Genomic DNA, 23,123 nt, shown 5'->3' with positions numbered 1-23,123 from the left:
CTAGTTGTTTCTTCAAGAGTATTACTTTCATTATTTCACATTTGAAAGACAGGGATCTTTTATTTATAGAGTCTGCAGATGTTACAGATGGATTTCTTATATTTTGCTTAATTTAATTTTTTTTCATGGCAAAATGTCTTTGGCTGCTAATTGCTGAATGCAGAAATAATGGCTTAAACAAGATAAGCGTCAGTTCTGTCTAGAAGCTAAATCTAGATGTTGAGATTACTGAGATGGTAGGATGGCGTCAGGGTGTCATAGGGACCCATCCTTAACCCATGACTTCTCTCTGGGTGGTGGCCCACAATCTAAGATGGATCCTGGATCCCCAGCTACCATATTGGAATCTGAGGAAAGATGGAAGAAAAGGAAAAAAAAAAAAAAAAAAGAACGGGCCTATGTTCTTTACTTTTAAGGAGCTTTTTCAAAAGGCCCACACAACACTTCTGCCACAAGGTATATAAGTGTATGGAAGGACTTAACCTAGCAGACCTGAGAACACCATCCTCAGAAAGACATGCTTGCAAGGTTGGCCCTTGCTTGGCATCTGGGAACTAGGATTTCCAGAAGGGTGCCACCATTCTCTGATTAGAGTGGCTTACTGTGCCTAAATTGTTATCCAAATCGTATGATGAATGCTCAATACCTGCTTTACTTTCAGAGTGTACATTTTGTTGTATGCTAGGCAGAGGTGCCTGGGTGAACTTCAGTAAAAACTGAGGCTCTAATAAACTTGTGGTAGACATTTCACATGTGTTGTCATAATTTAATCCTGGGGAAATTAAGCGCCTCCTGTGTGACTCCATGGAGAGGAGACTCTTCAAGCTTGTGCCTGTTTTTCTCTAAACTTGTCCCCTTCTATCTTTCCCCTTTGTTAATTTTGCTTTGTATCCTTTTATTGCAGTGTATCATAATCATGACTGTGACCGTGTAATGAGTCTTGTAAGTCCCCTTTGAATCATCAAGGCTCATGGTGGTCTTGGGGACCCCAGACAAAATGAAAATTCAGTAAATGATTATTTTGCAGTTTCTCCAGTTATAAACCATATTTTAAAGACCATCACAGATCTGGTATTTTTGAACTAAAGTTAATAATATGATTTTGTGTTTTTATTCACATTCTCTTTTCATCAAGGTAACTACAGATTTTGGGTCTGAATGACTGGAAAGAGGAACTTGCTATTAACTGAAGTGGGAAAGGCTGGGAGAGCTGGTTTGGAGGGGAGAGCAAGAGCTCATTTTCGATATATTACAGTGTCGATGGAGGATAGATGGTGGTGCCAGGAGACTGGCCTGAGCTACTAACACCATCTTAGGAGTTAGCATCATGTAAATGATACTTAAAGTATTGGAGAAGATGGCTCAGAAGTGAGTACAAATAGAAAAAGACCATGTTTTAAGGCACTCAACAATTCAGTGGTCAGGAACATGAGTAGGTAGGAACTGCTGAAAAAGCCCAAGAAGGAGTGGCTAGGGAGGAAGCAGCTAAACAAATCTCTTTCCATCCACCTTGTGGAGAACTTGGAGAATATCTTAAATTCTTTCCTATTTTTCTACAGCTTGTATGACATGTCATAATCTTTAAACATTTGGATGATGGTAAAAAATGAAGTCAAAACTTTACATTTCAATCATAGTTGAGTATACATATAGCAAAGTGTTTAATATTATATCAGCTGTATGTACTGCTGGTCCACTTTGTAGTCTCTGTCTATTCTAAAACTTGGGGGTGGTTTTATGATAAACTGTTTCATAACTCATGTCATCTGTTTTTTTGTTTAATTTTTATGTGGTTTTGCTCCAATATTGCTGGTTCTCTTGAAAGAATTTATCTTTATAAATTCTATTTTTTCATCTCTCATAGTTGATTTTTGTCCTGTTTAATGTCACTAATTGCTTATTCAATAACAGCTCAAACACTAATTTGACACTAAAAAGGTATCATTTAATATTTTCCTCTAACTTCAACCACCCATGTTCTAAAGAAAATCCTATACTTATAAAGAGTAATGGGCAAAAATATTTAGATGAATTGATATAAATTCATTAAAATTATAGAATTTAAATAAAAATCCTTTTGTGATATTTCAAACTGAAAGTGGATGAGTAAACTCAACTTATATTTGAGTATATAATAAAAAATCAACATCTGAAACTTACTATATTGTTAAGTACATTGTGGAGTGGGATTTTGTCTAATTTAAGTTTGCCTTGTCAGCAGAATTGGAGTGCTTGGGAATTCATTTAAGCAACAGCAATTTTGTTAATGACTGTTTTGTCCCAGGCTCTGTGCTTTGGGCTGGAGACATCAACATCAAGAACAATGGTTTACAGTTTGTTAAAGGCAAAAGAATTGTGTCTTAGATCTGGTTTTTTGGAAGTAGGGTTTAAGATAAGCCTTTCCTTGCAAGTGATTTATTAAGGAAATGGTCTTAGGGCTAACTGCTAATGGGGCAAGAAAGCCAGAAGGGAAAAAGAAGAAGGAGGGCAGGGGTGTGATTTTAGGAGATTAGGCTTGGCTGGATCCTGCCAAGGAACTCTGGAGGGCAAAACGTGCTTCTGAATCCTTCCTAACTGGAGGTGGGTGTGCTGGGCTTTCATATCTGCTCTTTTGTTTCATTGCTTAGAGCCACAGGGTGAAGGTAAACTCTGAAGCATTTCTAAGACTCTAAGAGCAGAGTGGCTCCAAAGCCCGAGGACCTTCTTGAATTAAAACCAGAGAATCCTAGAGAGGCACAGATAGGAGCATAAAGGGGCTCTGAGAGCATCAGGCAGAACCAGTTATCTGTGACAACATATAAATATCTAATTTCTTAGCTTGTGATGAGTACTTTTGTAGAGGGGATTGCAAGGTGCTATGGCCACAGACAACAGTTATAATAGAGCTTTATGGGAGAGGGAAGTTTCTAATTTCTAATAAAATGATTTTTTGGATGATCAGAGGAAGTTAATGAAATTAATAAGAATAGGGCAAAGAACTCTCAGGTCAAAAGGAGCCCAGGGTACAAAGGCACAGAGCCACATGGTCCCAGAAGAGTTGAAGCTATAAGATGTGGGGAAAACATTTACCTACCTTTTAGAGCCTGTCATGGGATTAAAATCAGATGATGGAATATAAAAGCATTTTGTGAATTTTTTTTTTTTTTAGTTTTTACTTTTTTTTTTTTTTTTAATTTATTTGACAGAGATCACAAGTAGGCAGAGAGGCAGGCAGAGAGAGAGGGGGAAGCGGGCTCCCTGCTGTGAGCAGAGAGCCCTATGCGGGGGCTGGATCCCAGGACCCTGGGATCATGACCTGAGCCGAAGGCAGAGGCTTTAACCCACTGAGCCACCCAGGCGCCCCTAGTTTTTACTTTTAAGTAATGTGTACGCCCAACATAGAACTCAAACTCATGACCCCAAGATCAAGAGTCACCTGCTCTACCAACTGAGTCAGTCAGGCGGCCCCGTAAATTTTAAAGAAGTAAAATTTTGTTACTGGTTGTTTGGAGTGCGTGGTTAATATTTTGGTTATGCTACAAAATAAAACCCTTCCATGAAGTGGTCTAATTAATCCCCAGCTGTCTGTATTTATAAGCATGTATTTGTTTGCACCAAGACATACTATGCTCTCTATCACCCTTGGTTTAAAATGATGTTTCCAGGCCCTATTGTGTCTCCTAACTATGTTTAGGAAGCCTGGCATTGTCAAGGGTTAGCACTGCATTTATTCAGTTTCTCTCACAGTTTAGTCACATAGGACTAAGTTGTTGAAAGTGTAAGTCCAAAGAAAAGCCACAGCCAAAAAGAGTATCAGAAAATCTAAGTCTTCCCTGCTTTAAGGCATATCTAGTGTTCAGAAACACCCGTGTCTTCATCCACGGTTTTCCCTCCATTCCCAGTGTGTTTACCATGATAATCCCCTCCCCACCATCCTATTCTCTGGTGGGTGAGAAGATCCCTCATTGATGTTCAGACTCGACTTTCCTTATTGCTTCTCTGAGCATGTTTGCGATACTTACACTGAGAAATTCTTTCTTATCTCACTCTGGACAGATATCAGTAACTCTAATGTATAGAAATCTTGTAAAAGTGTCTATTATGTTGTTATTAGCAATAGTAGTAGTAGTAATGTTGGTAGTAGTAGTGATCTCCAGTATTCTGAGCATACTAGAAAAATGTGATGTTTTATGCATAGAGTATAGAAGTTTTCAGGTTATATTTTTGTTGCTTTGTCAGACAATTGTTCTTTTCATAAAATTGAATTTAGAAGCAAGTGTGACATTTTGCTCTAATTTATAGTAGATGGATATGACTTATTAAAAATTGAACCTGTATGATCTGGAGTCTGTGCCTCTCAGAATTCTATTTATTATATTTAGTAATTTAAAGAGAACTGTTTCCTCTGTAATTTTCCCTGATATTAATGCAAGATAAGAGGATAAACTTTATTTTCAAAACTGTAATGAACACTGTCTGCTCATACTCACCTACCATGGATATATCCCTTTAGGGATATAGCCCTTCAGGCTGATACCCTGTAACTAGTTGTTTAGCTCCCAAAGCACGTCAGTGATAATTATAGAAGATCAGATGATCTTTTTTCTTTAGAGTTTTTTTTTTTAAGATTTTATTTATTTATTTGACAGACAGAGATCAGAAATAGGCAGAGAGGCAGGCAGAGAGAGAGGAAGGGAAGAGGCTCCCTGCCGAGCAGAGAGCCCGACGCAGGGCTCGATCCCAGGACCCTGGGATCATGACCTGAGCAGAAGGCAGAAGCTTTAACCCACTGAGCCACCCAGGTGCCCCTTCTTTTTGAGATTTACTTATTTATTTGAGAGGAAGAGAGAGAGAGAGGCGGAGGGAGAAGCAGACTCCCTGCTAAGCAGAGAGCCCAATGTGGAACTCGATCCCAGGGCCCTGAGATCACGACCTGAGCTGAAGGCAGATGCTTAACCAATTGAGCCACCCAGGTGCCCCTAGATGATCTTTATCTTACTTTTTCTTTGACTTTCTTTTATTGATGAGGGATCATCTGTCAGAATACAAATAAGGCTGGGACAAATCTCAGATTTGTCTCTACAAATTGACTTACATATAAATGCCCTAACTCCTTGACAGCTGAGAGAAAGTAGCTCAGTTCACAAATCCTCATTCACTAGACATTAATTAAAGGGGTGGGGGCTAAAATTCTTAGCATTGTCAGGACTAAGTCCTTATTGAGTTCATAACATCTATGTAATATACTTTTTAAAGTTTATACAGGTCTATCTTCAACCTGTGCTTCAGGTTCTTAACATTTTCTTGAGTTATCTCAGTTCACACTGACTTAAGGCTACATAAAAGCAATGATGTTTCAGAAATAGCATTCTATGGAAAAACAAAGTAGAAAATTCTTTGTTGGGAGTTGGATAACCCTAAGCTAACTGTTATGTTCTACAACCTGAGAGGATCTCCATGTTGTTTGTTCAGATTAGGTAGACAGTTACAACGAAAGTATTTCCTAAATTGTAGTAACTTTCTTTTTCTGTTCATTTTTTTTTTACAGAAACAATTGTGTAATATTATTGTAACAGGATTTAAATACCATCATATTTAATAATGCAACATATCTGAAAATTGGACATGTTTTATTCCCACTGTGGGAGCAGCAGTAGTCTCAAATATTCTTCCTCTTTTCCAGAGTTATTGAACCATCAGATTTTTTAGCAGAGCATTGGGAGAGAGATACTATGTGGGGTAGAGTACACATTCCCCAGCCTTTCCTGTAGCTAGGGATGGGATATATCTATACAGTATTAGCAGAAGTCTCATTAGGCAGCATCCTAGAAACTTTTGTAAAAGAGAGCTAGCAGGCACTTTTTGTCCTTTTCTTCCTTCCTTCTGCTGGGAATGGGATGTGGAAACTCGATCCATAGCTACGATTTTGGACCTTGAGCTCAAGCAGCACATGGTAGGGAGGCCTTCTAAAGAGTCTGAGTCCCAGAGAGAGCTATTAAATCTGCACCGGCCTGCCTCACTCCAGATTTCTTTTACATGATAGAATTTAACTTCCGTCGTATATAAATCGCTGTTAATTGGTCAGTCTTATGGCTGAACCTAATCCTCACCATCATATCCACCAACCTCTCAAGTTCCAACTCAAGTTCCATATTTTCATTCAACATGTGTGTATTAGTGGTAGTACTATAGTACGAGTACTAATCTGTATAGATTATCTACTGAACTAATTGCTGAGGCTGCAGAGTTGAATTATCCAGAAAGTCTTCCTGTGGTACTTCCTATTTTATTGTTTCCCCAGTGACTTTTGGCACATCTGTGCTAGGCTAGCTCATGAGACTCTCTGGGAGAAGAAACTAAAAATGAAGATGAATCCGTTCTACTTGTTTGGCCTAACAAGCAGTAGGTTAGAGTAGAGCCCAGCAACCTACATTAAATTAAAATAAATTAGATGAGTACTTGTTTTATTTATTATTTATCTATTCATGCATTCATTCCTTAATATAGAAGGTGCTTATAGTTTATATAATCCTCTATGTACTCTGTTCACTGCATTCACAGATTTTACTGTGAGATGATTTCTGTTCATTGACTTCTAGATTGCTAGCAATTTTCCTTTTAATTTTCTCTTTGACAATGACGAAATTTCCATGTAGTAGTCATCTTTTGATAACTTATTTATAACTATACTCAATTAAGACTAAAGACATTGCCTGTACTCTTTGCTTTTTTTTTTTTTTAAGATTTTATTTATTTATTTGACACAGAGAGATCACAAGTAGACAGAGAGGCAGGCAGAGAGAGAGAGAGGGAAGCAGGCTCCCTGCTGAACAGAGAGCCCGATGCGGGACTCGATCCCAGGACCCTGAGATCATGACCTGAGCCGAAGGCAGCGGCTTAACCCACTGAGCCACCCAGGCGCCCCTACTCTTTGCTTTTTTAATTAAGATTTTTTTCTGCTTCCAACTACATGATCAATTTTTGTAAATATTTAATGGACATCAGAAAAAAATTCATTCTATATATGAAAGATTTTTTAATATTTTATTAGTTATATCATACATGTTGATTATATTTTTCAGTTCTTCCTTGTCTTTGTTATTTTTTAAGTTAATAGAAAAAATTGTATTATCTAGAACTGCCTAGTTTTCAGAGAGTTGTATTGGAATTTCCCACTGCGACTCCATATTTCTCAAATTCCACTTCTAATTTTGTTTGTATTACATCTTTAGCTACTCTTTACTGTGTATCAATGAATGACAATACACTTTTTTAAAGTTTTTAGGGTTTTTTTTTAAGATATTATCTGTTTATTTGAAAGAGAGAGCACAAGCAGTGAGGGGAAGGACAGAAGGAGAGGGAGGGAGCCTGAGGTGTGGCTGGATCCCAGGACTCTGGGATCATGACCTGAACCGAAGGCAGACACTTAAATAACTGAGGCACCCAGGCACCCTAAAGATTTTATTCATTTGAGAGAGAGAGTGAGAGAGAGAGCACAAGTCGGGGGACAGAGGAAGGAGAAGCAGACTTCTCACCAAACAGGGAGCCTGATGTGGTGCTTTATCCCAGGACCCTGGGATTATGACCTGAGCTGAAGGCAGATGCTTAACCAATTGATCCACCCAGGTGCCCCATGACAATATATTTTTGCTACCAGTTATGACTTTTAATGTTACAGAAAGTAATCACCTTCTTTTCCAGTTAGTGCTTTAAAGTATTAATTTGTTCTTATTAATTTAATCTTATAGTATATATTGTCACTCTTGATTGACTGGTTAATTGATTGATTTTAGTTTACATATTCTTGTTACCACTTTCCATGACCGTGTCCTTCTTTTACAGTCTTGGTTTCCACAGTCTTGGTTACCAATCTTTTATGGTCAGTTTATCTGCATGTATACACACACACATCATATATACATATATATATATGATATATATTATGCTATATATCAAAGTTTATGTGTGTATATATGTGTGTGTGTGTGTGTGTGTGTGTGTGTGTATATATATATATATATATATATATCATATAAACTTGTTACCTTTAAATCTAGTCTAACAGATCCTTTTAATGGATAAATTCAGTCTGTTCATATTTAGTCTACGACTGATGCAATTGTTTCCGTCTTACCCTATGTTTTTTATTTACTTAGAATTATATATTTCTCTTTTCCTTTTGCTCTTTTTGCTCATGTTATCTAATTTCTATTCTCCCACTCAATTCCCCTTTTTCTCATTTTCCCTACCAGTAATAGGGTTGTGTATTTTTCTGTTATTTTAATCAGACACTTATGATTCTATTATTATTTGTAAACAAAATACTTATCCTCCAAAAAGGCATGCTCTTTCCCCTTCCAACTCTCCTAAAGTTTAAGACTTTAGTATAACTTATTTCTCTCCTCTCCTTTCCTTCCATCTCCGTAAGTCATTAAGTTTTACCTCCCATTTGTGTCCTACACCCACCTCAAACTCCCCAGATTTTTCTAAGATATTATAAATCCCCTTATTCTATGTTCTTTAGGCTTTAAGAAATTTTATTTGATACTTAAATTGTTTATTACCCAGAAAAAACAATACTTACCCATTAAATGGACATGGATTAACCCACTCACTACCAGATGCTTTTCTTCATCTTGTCCAAAACCAAACCCTCAGATTCAGTTTATAGGATTGTCTCAAGTATTTTTGTCAGGTGGGATTATTAGAACCCTGAGGTTCTGCATGTTTTCATATCACTGAATATTTTTCATTCACACTAGATGAATGAGATCTCGACTGTTCCATACAGTGATAGAGACCCTTCCACCACCTTTTTTCTGTAAATTCTGATGCTCTTCCACTGTTTACAAGCCATCTGCATTGGAAATGAGATTCCTGAGGACAAGCTGACCTTCTGTACCACCCCAGGCTTATCAGTTGAAGCTAAATTTGGCTTTTAGTTCCAGAAATTACCCCCCCCCCCCAAATGACATAAACAAGTTAGAATTTTATTTTTCTCCCACGTAGAAGCTCAGAGCTATAAATAGTTTAGGACAGGTAGGTGCAACTCCATGATGTCAGACATTCAGATTTCTTCCATTTGATTGCTCCTCTGGACTGCACTTTCATTTCAGATCAGCTCATAGTCCAAGATAGGAGCCAGTGGAATGTGCAGAAATGAGCAAAATGCAGGACTGCTTCCCTAGGAGGACATTTCTGCTCAAAACACACTGGCAAGAACATAGATGAATAGATAGCTGGGAAATGTTGTTTTTGTCCCGGGTAGTCATGTGCCTGATTAATAATTTGGGGTTCAATTACTATGAAGAAGGAGAGGCAGCATTAGGAAGTGAGCAGGCTCTGACAAATTATGACAGTTTATTCCTTCTACCTGGAAGCTTACAGACTTTGAAGTCACAACTTTAATGAAAGTATATCTGGAGGTTTCTTTTCTCATCAGTGAGGTGTAGAACTTGGTCAGCCCTCTCAATGAGTAGATATGTCTATCTATGGCTTAGTAATATTTTCTTTTAGTATTTAGTTTTTTAAAGTTGAGAAAAAGGAAAAAAAATTCATGTGGTTATTTTTGTTTTTCTCTATTTCTTTATTTCAATACCGAATTATATTTCTTTCTTAAAAAACTTATGATAAACACAGTATTTGTTTATGGTAAAATAAATTGTGCAAGTAAGAATTTTAAATAAAAATTTTATAAAAGAATACATTTTCACTATCTTCTTTTTTTCCAATCCCACTCATAGTTAATCAATGTTAAGTTTTGTGTGTTTTTTTGTGTGATTCTAACATAGTACATATGGACACACACACGCACATACTCTTTCTATACAGATGAGAATATTTTCTTCTCTTCCTTTTTTCATTTAATAATATACTTTGTATTTTGGTTCTTTTAATGGCTACATTCAATTTAATTTTAGAATCAGTTAATTTGTAACCATTTACTTTCATTTGATATTTATATTATTCTCATTGTTAACCTATTATACATTCATTTGCTGCATTCTTCTGCAAATGATAGCAAGGTAAACTTTAACCAGATAATTGCTAAGTGAAAGTGTGAATGTGTTTCCATTTTTTTGACAACGTTTTCTTTCAGAAAGGGAGCTTCTACCAATTTATCCTTCCAGTCCTGCTATGAAATCTCAACAATACAGATAGTTTCAGTATTTGTGACTATTGCACCAAGAATTTATTTCGATGTGAAGGGTGGTTTGGAAGCTTTGCACAGTGGCAGTATCATAGCCAATGAGGTTTATCCAAGGCACGATTATTGCTAATTGAAGGGTGGGTTGGAGAGTCTACTATTTTTTATTATTATTATGGATTTAGAGTCAGTGGCCCCAACACCACTGATTAAACAGTAAATGGCTAGAGATAGATACAGACATAGGTATGGCTATTTCCTGTATTCTTAACAATCAGTGTTTCTTGAAATGTGTCTGCTAGATCTCTACTGGGACCTTGTGATCTTTATAGGAAGCTTATGAAGAAAACATTTTTTTTTCACTCTTGCATTTGCAGTGATGGTGCAAAGCACTGGTGTATAAAACAGGCAACACCTTAGCACAAAACAAAGCTGTGGCACCGAATTGTACTATCAGTCTATATTCTTCCCTACTTTCTTCACTAACATACACTCACAGTGAAAAACAAACAGAAACAGTATCACTAAGAATATCTTCAATAAATCAGTACAAATCATCAGTTGAACATCTTCACACTTGAGTACTTTATTTTTAATATTCCATGGGTCAAGAAGAAGTCCTGTAAAGCATTTCTGCTACTTCCTAAAGTGCAGAGTTTGTCTCAAGGTAAAGGACTCGTGTGATTGAGTTTTGTAATGAACTTGCCACTGTTTTTCATAGAGCATAAAAGGATGACTATTTCACAGATTATGGTTATTCAGACGGGTATTTGGCAAATGTTTTCTTAAAAATCAATGAAGTGAACGTGCATTTCCAAAGAAAACACCTTAGCCATATTTGTTGCTAAAGATATAATTCAGTTTTAAGAGAAAAATTAGAATTTTGCAAAATCTTCCCACATAAGCATGATGGCTTCCCAAAATGTAAAGACTCCTCTGAAGAGATCAGCAGTGAGATTCATAAATTTGCTCTTTTTTTAGTATTATGTGACGAAATCTGTGAATATTTGGAAGATCTGCATAACTCAGTGAATTCATATTTTCAAATGACTAATGCATAATGTTACAAAATCATGTATGAGTAAAAGATCATTCAAAGTGCAAGATAAACCAGTGAATTTTAATGTTACAGGATACACTGATACGGTTTTAGAGTTTGCTTTGCAGACAAACATTAGGAAACTATCATTGAGGAGTTTTAGTGTAGTATCAAAGAAGGACTATCCATGTTTATGTGAAAAAGCTATTGTAATACTCCTCCCTTTCCAAAGGGAGGTCAGATTTTCTTCATATATTTGAAACAAAGCAATTTGTTGCAACAGATTGCATGTAGAAGCTGATCTGATTATCTAGTTAGCTCTTTTTCACTAAACCAGATATGAAAGAGATTTGCAGAACTATAAAGCATTTCCCTTCTTTTTACTCAGTTATTTTTTGTTTTGGAAAATAGTTTTCTGACTAAAAATCTTCCCTGTGTTAAGATGTCATAGATTTATGAATATAATTTTAAATGAGTTAATAGTACCTAGGTTAACATTGCCTCAGCTTCAATTTCTAATACAATAATTATGAATGATATAATCATTTTAAATAAATGGAAGTTATTTAGGATCACTTATAATTTTTGAGTATAAAGGCATTTGAAGACCAACAATGTTGATAACTGCTGGTTTCCATCATAGTTTTTTCTCTCCCCGTTTTTCTCTCTGTTTCTGTCTCTGTCTTCTCTGTGTTTCTGTCTCACACACGCGCGCGCGCGTGCGCACGCACACACACTCTTGCTTTCTCTGTCCCCTATTTCTGAATGATTTCTAGTACTGTACCAGTATAACCCTAATTAATCACTGCAGCTTAATAACATTTTTAGTACCTGGAAGGGCTAGGCCATTTCCAGAATTGTTTTTATCTTGAACTTCCTTTTTATTATCTGAAATATATATTATTTCAAAATCAATTTTATATTATATAATTGTATATTATATTATGATAGTCAAAAAACTTGGTATCTTAATTGGAATTGTGTTTTATTTATCTCAGATTATATCCTAGAAATAACAATTATGGTAGAATTATCAGAAAAATCAGTGCCTTTGTTACATGTTGTCTTTTTATGAGCATATTAGTAACTAGCTTATAAATTGCTTGAAGTCAGGAGTCTTGCCATTTATTTTTGTGTGTATCTCATACGCATAGGAGATGTTGAATAAATATTTATTTTTATGAATTACCCAGTTTTTATAAATAATTAAAATTTTCATTTCATTCACAAATTAAGGGCAGACATGATTATATTCATACTGATGTTTTAATGATTGGAGAACTTTTAAAAGATACTTTTTATGTCATTCGATTATAAATTTTAACATTACGTGAAAATAGCATAGATAATGGCAGTATTATAGGATTTCATCTTTGAAGACTCAGTCTTTAGATGCATTTCTCAATGTTTCTTCTTATATGTTTGACCAAGGATTTCTATCAACCATTTCTCAACCTAAAAATAACAAATAAAAATAAATATCCTATCCAGGAGGGACAAGGAGAGAAGTAAAACAAAATCCTCTTTATTTCCCATTTTATATCACTTTACAGTACCATTATGTGGCTTTTGTTCAGGTTTTATAAACTAAGATACATAAAATTGGAGTTGAATGCCAGTCTTTATTGCTAGCCAAAACTAAGTCTGTTGTACACAGCTGTGTTTAAGAGAATGCTATTGTTTATAATGAAATGTTTTAGATATTCAAAGTGTTTTGGCAGTTAAATAGAAATTCTCTCTTTGGAAAAGTTTACACATTTTTTGAAAATAATTATTGATATAAAGTGAATACTAATTATCTGAACAGACAAGTCATTTGTAGACTTATTAGACCAAGCCGTTATAAAAAAAAAAATCACTTGTAACAACCAGGTATATATAATTATACATAATCTCAACGATCCATTAGACTAATCTGCTCAAATTATCCAAATCAAGTAGGAAATTTAAAATGGAATAACATAACATGTCTGAAAAGTCAATAAGAATCTACCTGTACTAAATAAATAAAAGGTATCTTAGGAGGGTTTGAAAAATAGAAAAATTTAAAATCTCAACAAAAAGAGAAACTGATCCATATTTCCAACATATTACATATGTTTAACTCCAATTCCCTTTATGTTGTATTTATATTGCTCCCCACACTGATTCAGCTATTCATGAATTCCTTGCAATTGAATTAGAGTTACATACGCTATACAACAGTGACCTTGCAGTCAAATTTTTGTAATTCAATTGTGCATACAAATTTAAAATTTTTTCCAATAACTTGCCAGGAATGGCATATAGCATCTCCGAAAGCAGACGCTTCAAATGAGTAATGGCTATTTGATTTTTCTTTGAGAAAACCAACCTAAAGTAACAATCTCTGTTGATGCTTGCTCAGATCAGGTGGACCAAAACAGCAGGAAGTGCCTCTGACAGATTCCAAGACTCAAGTGTCTTCAATGAGACTTTGAGGATTACAAATATTCAGCGTCACCAAGGAGGCCGGTATTACTGTAAAGCAGAGAATGGCTTGGGGTCCCCAGCGATAAAGTCAATCAGAGTGGATGTATACTGTAAGTAACGTTCCCAGAAAACTATAATTAAGTCTACTATGGCTTTCTGTCCTACATCTTGAGATCCATTTTTTCTATCTATTGAGAAAACCTATGATTTATTCTGAAGCTTAGGATTCTGAGGATAAAAAGTATGTAAGATAACAAAAGCTGATTTACTATACTTACTGAAGAAAGAGTCTCCATTAGGAATTTTCATAATTTTTATGTGAAAGTAATACATTTTCATTATAGAATATTTAAGAACCAGAGTAACAAGAAGTCAATAAATATTACTGATGATCCCGTCAATGGTCATTAGGTGTGAATGTATATACTTCCTACCTTTATATAGAAGTATATAAATGCATTTTTATAACTGCATAAGCAAAATACACAATTCATGCTGTAACTTGTTTTGTTAACTTTACCTCTGTATGAATTTAGCTGTTCTTGTTTTTGTAAAGGCACACCATGTACAAGGTACTATTTGAATTGGCTTGTGAATGACCAAAATCTCTAGGTAGACTCTGTTTTTGATCCACCTGTTGAAGGCAGTCAGTACTTTGGGCAATGCTGTGCCACCTGGGAAGTGTTTTTTGATTTATTTTGGTCCTTAGTCTCATTTTTCCACTTTTTGCTATTAGCAAATATACTTAAAATTTTCTTGGTCTCCTTACCTTGTTCCCCACCAAAAAAAAAAAATCAAGGGCCTACATTCAGTTTGTTCTTTTGCACAGGTTTAATCCATCATTGCACTGCCTTTTGATAAGAACTTGCATTTTTTTAACTCTCCACTGTTAGAATAAAAAGATTTTTTTTTTTTTGCTCTCCTCAAAGTAATTCAGACATAAGTAACTAGTGAGCAGTTCCTGTTTTAGTTCCTGTTTTTCTATTTATCTTTCATTGTGTCCCTTTTCTTTGTTTTGCAATGTGGGACAAGCGTTGCATATTTAGGAAGGTGATTAGAATTACACATGATTTACTTATTGTAACATTTGTTGCAATTTGTTGCACCATCTCATTCAGTTATTCAGGTGACTGGGAAGTGAGTGGCAGGGCTGCCTTTGTGATTTATCATGCACTTGGATGCTTGTTCCCTTCCTGGAAAGGATGAGAGAGAAGACCTGTCCCATTCATTCTAGCATCTTCTAGCCCCTTAGTCATCCCCTGGCATAACTCAGGCACCTGTATCCCACGTGTTACTCTCAGCGCACACAGGTTAGTCATACCCATACCCCGTCTCACCACAGTATAGCCTCTGGCACTTCTCCTGATCAAATATTTCCAGTTACATATACTTAAACAATAACAACAACACTGTTTTTACTAGTTTTGTTCATATGTATTATTTATTATTTTTTAAAGATTTTATTTATTTATTTGACAGAGAGAGAGAGTATGCACAAGCAAGGGGGAAAAGCTCAGAGGGAAAGGGAGAAACAGACTCCCAGCTGAGCAGGGAACCCAATGTGGGGCTTGATCCCAGGATCCTGGGATCATGACCTGAGCCAAAGGCAGGTGTTTAGCTGACTGAGCCACCCAGGTGCCCCCATATATAATTTTTTTTAAGTTTTTATTTAAATTCCAGTTAGTTAACATACAGTGCCATACTAATTTCAGGTATACGACACAGCATTTCAACACTTCCATACAATACCAGGTGCTCATCATAAATGCCCTCTTTTTTTTCTTTTCTTTTTTTTTTTATGTTATATTAGTCATCATACAGTACATCATTAGTTTTCGATGTAGTGTTCCATAGGTCCTTATTTGTGTGTAACACCCCCTGCTCCATGCAATATGTGCCCTTCTTAATCCCCAATGCCAATTTAAGCCCCTCATCTGCCTCTTTTCTGGTAACCATCAGTTTGTTCTCTATTGTTAAGAGTCTGTTTCTTGGTTTGCCTCTCTCTCTCTTTTTCCGTTTGCTCATTTGTTTTCTTTCTTAAATTCCACATATGGTATTTGTCTTTCTCTGACTGACTTCGTTAGCATAATACTCTCTAGTTTCATCCATGTTATTGCAAATGGCAAGATTTCATTAAAAATTTCATATGAATAGTCACTCTGGGAAACAGTATGGCTCTTCATATCATAATTTTTAATTAAACTAAATTTAATTTAAATGAATTACACACTTATATAATATTACTTTCTAGAATATATACTTGTGCCTTTTTTGTTATTACAGATTTGGTCATTAAGTCTTAAAGAATTTTTTTTTTTTTTTAAAGAGAGAGAGAGCACAAATCCGATGTGGGACTTGATCCCAGGACCCTAGATCATGACCTGAGCAAAGGCAGACAGTTAAGTGAGCCACCTTGGTTATGAAGTTTTAAAACACACAACTTCAGTACCTTCAACCAATTCTAAAATCTAAAAAGTTTTGAAAATTGAATGAGTGTATTTGCTACTTGCTTTGTTGGACTTTATTGGAACATTTTTTTCAGCAAAACCTGATAGGAACTAGTTTGGTGGCAACATCTGATTTAAAATTACTCAAATAGAAAAAGAGAAAAGACTTTATGCTCTTTATTTACCCTACTTTGTTTGAATAATCATATGTTTTGCTCAGGAAATAATGTATCTGATTACACAGTATTGCCACAGAGTCTGCTGGATATGTTATGTGATGCATAGTATATGTATTATATTATCTTTTGAAAATCTGCAATAGTCTGAAAAACATTCCCGAAAGGTTTTGAATAAGAGATTGTGACTTTCACTGCCACCCCAAGAGGTTTGATAATAATTTATATACGTAATAATAATAATAATTAAACAATTATATTACTGGGTTAAAAATCAGGTAGAAAGGGGGCAATGACATTTTTAAGGACTTAATACTTTTTTTCTCCTCCTCTTACTATGAAGCCATTTCAGTACTAGTCTGCATTATACCCACCTTCTTCTTCTTCTTTTTTTTTTTTTAAGATTTTATTTATTTATTTGACAGAGATCACAAGTAGGTAGAGAGGCAGGCAGAGAGAGAGGGGGAAGCAGGCTCCCTGCTGAGCAGAGAGCCTGATGCTGGGCTCGATCCCAGACCCTTGAGATCATGACCTGAGCTGAAGGCAGAGGTTTAACCCACTGAACCACCCAGGCACCCCATATGCCCACCTTTTTCAATCTGTTCATGTCCCTTGCTGTCCAGACGCAGTTGTACCTCATTTAGTTTATGTTGCACACTTTGGTAGAAATGATAGCACTCCTCCCTCCAGCGCTTCAAAGCCTGATTAGCCTATTAAGACGTGGGTCACATTCCAAGCAGCCAGGACTGAAGGCACTTAACTTGTTTCCTTCTTCTTTGACTTCCTTTGGGATTTTCCCCTTACAACCAGGACTTGACAAACATCTTATTTTATGTTTTTTAAGTGAAAGATCACTGTGATACATATCATAGTGAAGTGCTATTTTCAGTTATTTTCTTTGTATCCAAGATTTATTAGAAAGCTGTCTAAATTATATTATTTGAGAAAATAACATGTATTAAATTATGGACCCTGTGAATAAATGTGAGATTGCTCTAACCTAAATTTTCCATGTAATGCCTTACTTTCAGGAAAGAAATTTCTTATTGGGATCTAGACATATGTTTTAAGTGGTTATGCCTATTCTTGAAAGTTTGGATAAATAAATTCCTCCAGATAGTAGATTGTTAAATGTTTCAACTAATGAGAATACTTCATAGTAGAGACATGGATACCCACTTGAGGAATCCATCGTTCCACATATAATCTCGATTGAAGACTATAGTTTTCTGGCTCAAGTGTGTGTTCTCTACATGAATCTTTATAACTTAAAACTTGTTCTGTCATTGTTAATAAGAACATGACTAGCAAATAAATGCTGCATTTAAATTTGGCAACCCCATTGTCTAAAGTTGGATTATAGTCTTAAGATTCATCTGTTCTTGGATTTTTATTTAATGTTGGACTACGTGATTGAATAAACACTAATTTTTATAAACTGTAAATAAGCAAGCAACTTTATTTCAGGTACTTTAACTTTAACTACTTTAGAAAACACTAAAATAATAGCACCAGTTTTCCTGTTTGGAGCCAAGGTTTTAGAATAAACATCATCTAAACTGTAGATTTCTGTTTCTTTTCATAACTGGTTCCCAAGTGGAACTGTCATCAATATCGGTAGAACTTGAAACATAAGATGGGCATAGAATACAAAATACAGAAAAATCTGCAGATGAAGGTTGTATCTGCAACGATAAACAGAGGCAAATGATGTCTTGAATTTAACAAAAATTCTAACAAATATTATCAGAATTTAACTTTGAACCCCTGTATTAGACTGTCTCTAAAATGTGCCCCCGAAGTATTAATTTTAAGGTCACCATTTTTATGGAGAGTTTTCATAAAGTGAAAATGTAGCCCTCTCATTAATCTAATCATTTAGAGCTAATTCCTACGTAAGATAAAATTTAGTGATAGGCCATCATTATTTTGATGAGGAAATTTTGTTTCACAAGAGAAACTTGCTACAATGCTGACTGATATAGAATGAGGTGGTTTTTGTTAGGTAGATATTTTGAAATATTTGTGACACTATGTTAACATTTTGATGAATTTGGGAAGATTAATTAATCTGAATTAGCAATTTCTTCCCAGAAAATTTTCTAAAATTTCATGTAGTAGAAGAATTGGACCATATAGGTTTTATAAAGCACTACAAAATGTTTTATTTATTGCTTACTATTCCAATCCAGAATGCTGTTTCCTCTGTTACTATTTTGAGAAACTAGAACTATGTTCCTTACCTTGTATGACCTATGATTTTTTTAAAGAATTTTAAAAGCATTCCAAGGGTTTTATGAGCTATAATTTCTTAGTAAAAGCATATTTTATAACTAGGCAAATTTCATGATCATATAGTGATTTACTTTTTTTTCCCTAAAATCTGACCTAGTCATTTATACAATATTTCTGATCAAAAGATAATTGATTGCAACTTTTCATTTGCTGGGATATGGCTTCTGAGAGTCTGAAAATTAATAGTTGTATGTTTGACAGAAACATGTAGAATTAGTTCTACTTAATGCGCTCTTCATGTCTTCTCCTTAGACCCATGCTGAAACACTAGTAAAGGAATAAAACAACAATAACAAACACAGGATAGAGAGAATGGGAAAGGAGATGAAGGGAAAACAATTTTGAAGGAAAAGAATCAGATCAGGAAATGGCCACTGTTTAGCATACTAAAGAATGCTTAAATCAGGGACGCCTGGGTGGCTCAGTTGGTTAAGCAGCTGCCTTCGGCTCAGGTCATGATCCCAGCGTCCTGGGATCGAGTCCCACATCAGGCTCCTTGCTCGTCAGGGAACCTGCTTCTCCCTCTGCCTCTGCCTGCCATTCTGTCTGCCTGTGCTCGCTCTCTCTCCTCTCTCTCTCTGACAAATAAATAAAATCTTAAAAAACAAAAATATATAAAAAAAAAAAAAGAATGCTTAAATCAAAGGCATCAATTTAAAGGACAGAACTGGCATACCCATGTTGTAGAATCCTTAAAAAACTCAGTAACTGGAGACACCATTAAGTTCTTGAGTGAGAATGTAATTTAGTTTAAAAAAGGAGAAGTGACTGAAAGTCTATATTAGAGTTACATATCCAGATCTCCTTTCACATCTCAAACAGTTCTATGCCTAACCACCTCCTTTTCCCTGCCAGCTTCCTAGTCAATCCCCACAGAAAACCAGAATTTTTTAAATTTATTTTTATTTAAAAAATTTTTTTTAAATATGAGATGTTGAACTGGAGAGATTTTGAACTAAGAAACTTGGAATCATCAGAAACAAGAGGCAACATACTGTAGTTAAATCAGTGTTATTAAGTCAAACTTTACATATTCAATATGGTCTCTTCTCACATTTGATTCTGAAAATGGCTTCCTGGCAGAATATTAGAGAATTCCTGTTAGGGGAAACATATAAACTGGAGGAAAGGCTACAGATCCTGACAAGTGTGGAACTGACAATAGTCCAACTAATACACTTAAAATAAAGCCTCCTATTGATCAACAGAACTATCAATACGCTCTTTCATAACTGACTATTTAACGGGAATATACCCTATACCCCCACATTTGAGACAGTCTTCAAACAAAATAAATAAACCGAGAAAAAGAAAAAGAAATCAGGAAACAAGGATAATTCAGGGGGCCAAAATATGAAATAAAACACAATTCATTGATTGTTTTAATTAGTGTTCAGAAAAAAAAGAAAATATTGCATGTATGTAATAAAACAGGAAAACTAAAAACAAGGAATTTTCAGAAAACAAAAAAGAACTCTTGTTCTTTTTTTGTTGTTCTTTTTTGTTGTTCTTTTTGTTTTAGAAAACAAAAAAGAATTCTTGGAATATTAAAAATGATAAGATAAAAATCAACAGAAGATATAAAAGATAACTTTGAAATCTTACAGAGAGTAAAGCAAAATTTATCAAAGGGATAGAACAAGAAAGAGAAGACAAGAAAATGAATTAGCCCAGCTGATCCAACATTTGAATAAAAATTCCAAACAGATTAAATAGAGGTGGAGGAATTGTTTTTTAAATAATTAAGAAAATTTCCTATCATAGTTGGACATGTGTTTTCAATAACTTATGTGTCTAGTACAATGCATTAAACAAGATCCACACCAAAACACATCAATATGCAATTCAGAACACTAGGAGAAAGTGATCTTAAAAATTTCCAAAGAGTTTTTCATCTTTTTTCCAAAATGGTCACATGTAATGATTTAGGAATTAAAATGTACAGGTCTTCTCAATAAGAATCAGGAAGAAAACAACTGAGTAAAGCTTTCAAAATTTGGAGGGAAAATTATTTACCAACTAGAATTTTTCACACAGCCAGTGTGAAACACACTGTGTTTTACCTTTTTTCCAAATACCAAAGAAGATCCTTTTTAGAAGAAGACATTTTTAGACCTATAAAATTTCCAGTTTTTTCCCTGCCTTGTTCCCTTTCTCAGGACACTACTTTTATATATGTTGCACCAAAACTAGAAATCAAATCAAAAAAGAGGAAGAGATGTAATAATAATAACAATAAAATAGGAGATTGTGTATAGGAGAATATAGAAGGGAATCCCAGGATGATATTGAAGCAAGACACCATGACAATAGCTGTGCATTGGGTCTTGAGGACAACTGAGACAGACTGAAGGTGGAAGAGACTCCGTGAAGGGTGTTTTCATGAAGCAGATGCATCTGATCGGTTGCCTGGTTTTAGAGAGGAACTTCATGCTTTTCACGGAGTGCTTAATAACAGGGTGATGATAGAAGCATTCACAATTGAGGACATGAAGTACAGATGTTACTGACAGAAGGCAAAGAAGAAGTTGTATAAAATGAAATGTAATTGAAATATATTACAAGGTTCAACTGTTCAGAATACTTATATAGTCATCGATAACAAGAGCATTTGACTTAACCAAAAGTATGATATAAGAAAGATGGGAGAGGGTTGGTATAGAAGGGTTAGTATAGTTGTAAAGGCTACTCTTGACCAGGAAAAAATCAATAAGACAATATGAAAATGAAAAGAAAAACAGTCTATAAGTAGCAGTTAAACATTTAGAAATATGAAGGCAAAACCAAGACTGGTTAAGAGGTGAATTAGAAAAGGTTCCCTCTGGGTATTGGAAATACTTGAGGTTGTGTTTTGTATAATTATTTGGCTTTCTAAACTATGTGCATGTATAATTTGTTGTTTTTTAATTCATAAAATATAGATTTGAAGATTTTGCCTTGGAGGTCCTTGTTATTAAGCCCTTATAATGTGTCAAAACTGACTTCATTCCAAATTGTATCAGAAGATTATTGTCTTCTAAAACTTAAGACTAGATTTCTATTCACATTTTTCTTGAATTCTTCATAAGAATTGATATTCCTTGATATCTGACACCAAATAAAATTGGCTGAAAAGATATCTTACAAGTAAAAGATAGGCAATAACAAGGTATATTCTAACTAATTTTACCCCAGAACATGATAGGATTAAACTCAGGTTACTCTCCCCTATCATTTATTTGGACATTGTTTAGGATGAAATTTAATAAGTTTTGACTCTTCATTCATTCAGGAAATATTTAAGTGGCTATTCAAAATATAATTCCCTTAAATTTTATGAGGCTACAAAAGAATTATCACATAATTTGTAGTTTCATTGAGTTTAAACTGCTTAAAGAGACAACACGAAATAAATAATTCATTTAAATGAAATACAAATGTTAAACAATTGGATAAATAACATAAATTATACTACACAACATGAATGATGTATCAAATGGCACAGAAAATATAGTGCTGGGTGTGAGAGGGTCCTGTGGACTCTTACCATAAAAGCAGTAGGGTTTACATTGTAGTTTGAAGGATGAGATTTCAGAGAAAATTCCTCATGACATTTCTACATGTCTTTTGGCAGTTTTTGTTCTGAAATCTCTTTTCAAGGATGTTTGTATAGCAAACGGCCTCTAATATTAGAGATAGTGTCTGTCTCCAGGGCAGAGAGCAATTTGTTTCCTGACCAGGATAATAAAGGTAATGTCTATCTCAGGAGCCAAGATTGAGCAGGTTTGCTAGCAGAACTTTTAAGATTGGAAGTTTCCTAGGCTCAGGATTCCTTAGCCGTGTCACAAACTGTATGTGCAGCATTCATCTGGGCTGCCCCCGGATCGTCCCCCTGGAAATTGAGGGAGGAGGAGAACCTATGAAAACATAAGGCTTATATATCCACTGGAGATCTGAGTAATAACGTCCTTTGTCTCTGACCCAGAAGTCTCAGGTCTTCCTCAAGCATCCATGAAATGGTGACTGGCTAACATGTTAGCCAGCAAAATAGGGAAAATACCAAATTCTTGAAAGAGTTTTGACACAGTTTACCTAAGTAGAGGGGAAGGCCAGAGGTAATCCATAGTGAGTGAACATTTTGATTAAAGGCATAGAAGAGGATTAACTGAACTATATTTGGAGCTGGGCTGGAGGGCGGGCGCGGGGGGGGGGGGGGGGGGAGGATACTGACTAAAATGTGGGGATTAGAGGAGGAATGAGAGCTTAATTTGAAAGATGGGCTGCCAGATTGTGTTGAAATCCTACTGCCAGTGTTTTCAGACCAAATGAATGATTCTCTGCCATGTATGCTAAGATCTAAAAAAATTAAAACTTCAGAATTACTAATGAGAGTCAGCAATCTCCTAATACTAACACTGCTTCATTTGTCCTAAGAAGCAGCAACTACTCATTGAGAGCCCCAAGATTCATTTTGGAGTTGGAGTATAATAATTATATTTATAGAAATTTATATGTATATAAATAGATATGTAATATATATACATATAATATATATACATAATTTATATAAATGATTACACTCCTCTAAAAATTATATGATTATTTGATAT

General features: G+C 35.1%; 1 protein-coding gene and 1 pseudogene across 1 annotated transcript in view; both read left to right on the top strand.

Annotated features, from left to right (window-relative positions):
* MDGA2 (MAM domain containing glycosylphosphatidylinositol anchor 2) overlaps window positions 1-23,123 on the top strand; it is an 888,742-nt gene that overhangs the window by 458,097 nt on the left and 407,522 nt on the right. Inside the window, exon 3 of the mRNA XM_047738228.1 lies at window positions 13,552-13,726. Within this exon, the coding sequence (XP_047594184.1) occupies window positions 13,552-13,726 (175 nt within the window). The remainder of the gene's footprint in view (window positions 1-13,551; window positions 13,727-23,123) is intronic.
* On the top strand, window positions 10,199-10,414 carry LOC125105734 (uncharacterized; annotated as a pseudogene).

This window comes from Lutra lutra, chromosome 7 (assembly GCF_902655055.1).
Source record: "Lutra lutra chromosome 7, mLutLut1.2, whole genome shotgun sequence".
In the NCBI taxonomy this organism is placed as follows: domain Eukaryota; kingdom Metazoa; phylum Chordata; class Mammalia; order Carnivora; family Mustelidae; genus Lutra; species Lutra lutra.
The sequence above is the reverse complement of the archived record's forward strand: the minus strand, read 5'-3'. Positions and strand labels throughout refer to the sequence as shown.